The sequence below is a fragment of the Ixodes scapularis genome, unplaced genomic scaffold (assembly GCF_016920785.2).
Source record: "Ixodes scapularis isolate PalLabHiFi unplaced genomic scaffold, ASM1692078v2 PGA_scaffold6__148_contigs__length_123643588, whole genome shotgun sequence".
Classification (NCBI taxonomy): domain Eukaryota; kingdom Metazoa; phylum Arthropoda; class Arachnida; order Ixodida; family Ixodidae; genus Ixodes; species Ixodes scapularis.
The window spans coordinates 53,030,114-53,035,330 of record NW_024609881.1 but is presented as its reverse complement, the minus strand read 5'-3'; the positions used below and the strand labels follow the sequence as shown (position 1 = coordinate 53,035,330).

General features: G+C 51.0%; 1 protein-coding gene and 1 pseudogene across 1 annotated transcript; both read left to right on the top strand.

Moving 5' to 3' along the window:
• The first annotated feature begins 566 nt into the window (after positions 1–566).
• Positions 567–1,451, top strand: LOC115325609. Its single transcript, XM_040214382.1, has one exon. It carries the CDS (start codon positions 567–569, stop codon positions 1,449–1,451), a length of 885 nt encoding a protein of 294 aa, XP_040070316.1.
• A 2,286-nt stretch (positions 1,452–3,737) lies between these two features.
• LOC121047286 lies at positions 3,738–4,547 on the top strand (annotated as a pseudogene).
• Positions 4,548–5,217: the final 670 nt, after the last annotated feature.

The window sequence follows — 5,217 nt, the reverse complement described above, 5'->3', positions numbered from 1 at the left end:
CACCCATTCTGTAATGCTCTCTGAGTCCTGAGGAACCTGAAGTTACGTGTATGAACTTGTTCAAGTTTAGCGATGTGTATCTGTGAATCCAGATCCTTTTATAAAGATAAGTGTGGTCTATACTTTGGGTGCGGTAGATTACAGTCAAGCCGTGACAGTATTTGCAATGAAGAAAGGTGTAATCTAGTCAATGTTTGTAAAAAAAATGAAGAAATTGTTATGTTGTATTACGCGCGTTTCAGCACGTATGACGCGCCCCCTTTTTCTTCTGATCGCTCCTCCTGTGCCTACCCTTCCCCTCTCTGATAACATGCTATAAGTTACGCACGCCTCCCGGCCGCGCCCTTCTTCTCGCTCGCTCCGTCATGGAATAAAGTCATTCCACCTCGCCACTCGCCGAGCTGCTCTCGTCAATCCCGTTCGTCCACTCGCACGAACACTACATAATGGCGACGAGGACACCGAACCTGCCTTGGGATCATGACTTCTGAAGATGAACCAAGAGATGGCCAGCTAACCAACCGAGACAGCGCCGAAACACCGAAAGTGACGTCGACGCCGAGGCCATGACCACCAGCTTCGGGAAAGTGGAACATTTTGATGAGTCTAGTAGTGACTGGCTCTCCTACGAAGAGCGCGTGTTGTCTTTTCTACGAGCCAAAAAAGTTCCGGCAGAACTGCAAGTTGACGCCTTCGTGAGTTCGATCGGACCGAAAACTTACGCCCTTCTCAAGTCTTTGACTGCTCCGGAAACACCGTCGTCAAAGTCCTTTGAAGAATTGCGGCAACTACTGCGCAACCATTTATCACCCAAGCCATCCGTAATTGGCGAGAGAGCGAAATTTTACCGACGGTCGCAAACGGAAGATGAATCCATTTCAGAGTTCGTGGCCAAGATACGACGACTCGCACGAACGTGCGAATTTGGAAACTTTCTTGATGAGTCACTCCGAGACCGCTTTGTCTGCGGCCTCCGACGAGTAGATATCCAGCGGCAGTTGTTCAGTGAAGATAAGCACCTCACATTCCAAAAGGCCGTCGAACGTGCTTTGTCACTTGAGGCAGCTGTCAAGAACGCATCAGCGACCCACTCAAGGTCAGACAGCGCCGCCGAACTGAACAAGCTGCGCAGCTCGGGGCCCAAGCCAAGGGTGATAACGGCGCATTGCTTTCGCTGCGGTTTACCCAAACACGAAGCCACGACGTGTCCACATGGACAAGCAACGTCTTACAAGTGTCACCGTCAGGGGCACACACAGAGTGCGTGCAAATCAAAGACAAGGTCGCCCAAGAAACGTTTTCCAGTCAGGTCCTGGGAAACCCAAGATGAGTTCACTCTCAACGGCGTCAAAGCATCTGCTCGGTCTACGCCCATCATGGTTGAAGTTCAAGTTCAAGGCACTCCGTTGTCGATGGAACTGGACACGGGGGCAGCCGTATCGATTATTTAAAGCAGCCTTCACAAGCGACTTTTTCCAAGTCTGCGCCTCGAGAAAACACCTCTTCGGCTGCGCACGTACACGGGACAAGTAATGAAGCCCAGCGGCGTGCTACATGTCAACGTCGAAAGCAGCGGCACGGAAAAAAAACTCTTGCCACTCTATGTTGTACCGCAGACCGGACAACCGCTTTTGGGACGAGAGTGGCTTCAACACGCCCAGCTTGACTGGAACCGCATTCGAGACGTCAACGCAGTCACGCGCGCTTCGCCAACTTTGAACAAGCCTCCAGCTGAACTTGAGTGGCTTCTGCAAAGATTCAAGCATATTTTCAGCGACGAGCTCGGCAAAATCAATGGTGAGAAAGCCCGTCTTTATTTCAAGAACGATCAAAAACCCAGATTTTTGAAGGCTAGAACGGTACCGTTTGCATTACGTGCAGCCGTAGAAGACGAACTTAATAAGCTTGAAACGTTAGGCACAATCGCTCCCGTTGCCAGCAGTCAGTTCGCGACGCCTGTAGTGCCAGTGATCAAACGTGATTGTTCTATTAGACTTTGCGGCGACTATAAAGTCACGCTAAACCCTATCCTAGACTCCGAGAGCTATCCGCTTCCTAAATTCGAAGAATTATTTGCTGTCCTGGCCGGAAGAAACAAGTTCTCGAAGCTAGACCTCAACCGAGCATTCCAGCAGGTAGAAATGGATGAGTCATCTAAGAGTTACCTAACTTTGAACACTCAGAAAGGACTCTACGTCGTAAATCGCCTTCCGTTTGGCATCGCGTCCGCACCGGCGATATTCCAGCGAATAATGGACCATATCTTGAAGGGTCTCGAAGGAGTCACTTGTTACATCGATGACATTATAGTAACAGGAAAAACTGACGAAGAACACCTCCGTAATTTGGAGGCTGTGTTGCAACGCTTATCTGAGAAAGGCGTCAAAGTAAAACTGTCGAAGTGTGAATTTTTCAAGGATAAGCTGCAGTACTTGGGACATATCGTAAGCCGAGGCGGCGTTCAGCCAGCCACTGATAAGGTCGGAGCTATCATGAAAGCGCCGAGGCCAGCTGACACGCACCAGTTAAAGTCGTTGCTGGGACTAGTGAATTACTACGGAAAATTTATTCCTAACCTTGCCAGCGTGGTTGCACCTCTCAACCGACTTTTGCGCGCCGACGTGCGCTGGTCGTGGAGCGACAAATGTGAATTTGCGTTCCAGGAAGTGAAGAGGCGGCTGTCCTCTCCACCGGTGCTGACTCGTTACGATCCTGGAGCACCGTTGCAGCTGTCCGGCGACGCCTCAGCGTACGGCGTCGGCGCGGTCCTGTCTCACGTTGCTCCAGATGGGCAGTGTCGTCCGATTGCTTACGCGTCACGGACTTTGACTAAAGCGGAAGAAGGCTACAGCCAAAAAGAAAAGGAAGCGTTAGCACTAGTATTCGGTGTAAAACGATTTCATTACTACCTCTATGGGCGCAGTTTGGTTCTTGTAACGGACCATAAGCCCTTGCAGACTATCCTGGGACCGAAGACCCGCATCCCTACCCTAGCAGCAGCCAGACTACAGCGCTGGGCAGTTCTCCTTTCCGCGTACACGTTTACGCTAAAGTACAAGTCATCAAAGGAAAACGCCGATTCAGATTGCTTATCACGCCTGCCTCTTCAAGGTCAAAACGGCGATAGCGAAGAGCCGTCAGAAGAATGTTTCTTCTTACTACGCTTCAGCACGCTACCGGTTAACCACCGTGACGTGGCTCGCGAGACAAACAGGGACCCGGTGTCGAAGCAGATAGTGCAGTACGTGGCGAACGGTTGGCCGAATCGTGCGCCGAGTGACGATCTAAAGCCTTTTTTCTACAGGCGCTGAGAGTTCTCATTGCAGCAAGGGTGCCTAATGCTTGGTACCCGTATCGTCATTCCGCGACGTTTCCAGTCCTTCATGCTCGAGGAGTTGCACCAAGGACACTCAGGAGTTGTCAGGACAAAGGAGCTGGCACGAAGCTACGTGTGGTGGCCGACCATTGATCAGGACATCGAGCGACAGGTAGGCGCATGCCAGCCTTGCCAGCTGCAGCGTAATTTGCCTTGCCCTGCTCCGCTACACCCGTGGGCGTGGCCCACTCGTCCCTGGGAACGAGTCCACATGGAATCTGCGGGACCGTATGGAGGTGTCATGCTGTTTGTTGTTGTGGATGCTCATTCGAAATGTCCGGAAGTCTTCACAATGAAGCAGACAACTACCGAACGAACCATAAACTCTTTGCCCAAACTATTTTGTTGTTTTAGGTTCCCAGAAACGCTCGTGTCAGATAATGGACCACAATTCACGTCTGCTGAATTTGCAAGCTACATGCGCAGGATCGGTACACGTCATATTCGCACAGCACCGTACCATCCAAGTAGTAATGGCCAAGCGGAACGTTTTGTTCAGTCTTCGAAGGTCGCACTGCGCAAGGATCCAGCCCTCCCAGTGAACGAGGCACTGGCGGACTTTCTTTTGGCTTAGAGGAACACTCCGCACACTACAACCGGGGAAGCGCCAGCCGTCCTATTGCTTGGCAGGCATCTCCGCACACGGCTAGATGTTGTCAAGCCTTCAACCAGGGAAACTGTTTCTGCAAGGCATTTTACCCAGACGCTAAAACGGCGTTCAAATGGTCGGCTCGGTAAACGGTTCTCGGTAGGCGACAGTGTGCGGGTCCGAAATTTTCGACGTGGTGACAGGTGGTTTAGAGCCACGATTTGAGCTCAAACCGGGCCGGTATCCTACAAGTTGTGTGTAACCACGCCGCGAGGTGTGTTTCAGTGGGTGCGACACAAGGACCAGATTGTTCGGGTGCCACCGGAAGAGGACATGTCCACGCCACTGGGACTTTTCAGGGAATCCGAGGTACCAGAGGCCGGCCAGACTCCAGCACCACAAGAAGTAGCTCCTGCTCGACCACCACCAGCGGAACCAGCTCAGCAAGAGGAGCGGCGATACCCTTCTCGCCAACGGAGACCACCGGACCGCTACGCGCCCCAGCCTATTGTTACGTGTAGAACAAACTTATTTAGGCCCGAGGAGTGTTATGTTGTATTACGCGCGTTTCAGCACGTATGACGCGCCCCCTTTTCCTTCTGATTGCTCCTCCTCTGCCTACCCTTCCCCTCTCTGATAACATGCTATAAGTTACGCACGCCTGCCGGCCGCGCCCTTCTTCTTGCTCGCTCCGTCATGAAATAAAGTCATTCTACCTCGCCACTCACCGAGCTGCTCTCGTCAATCCTGTTCGTCCACTCGCACAAACACTACAAAATAGCGTTTTTTTTTCTTTGGATAAAAGCATTTTAGATTAACTTTGATCCAAAGCAATTCATAGGCACAGGCGCGCCTTTCGTGAGCATGGAGTGAGAGAGAAGGCCCACAATACCCCAATCAATCATATTTTATCACATCAGAATGTTATTTACAATTCTAGTTCTCCGACAAATCAGGCCCAACCAGTGTTTGAATACTAGGATTTGTGCTTCAAAGAAGTCAGTCGGCGGAAGATGAAGATGTTTGTCCTATTCATATAAAACCTCGTTATCAAAAAGAGTGTCGGAATATGCCATACATATGTTCAGTGCTCAAAGTATATTGAAGAGCCCAGCTCAGTGTTCGTAGTGCATAGCAGCCTCAGATGACGGGCTAGTTTTCTGTTACTATGATGCGTGAACCGCACTTTGAGGATTTAGTGTGCGCGATGAGTGGAAGTCGCTTATTAGTTGACGCACGGCTAGCTGATAGC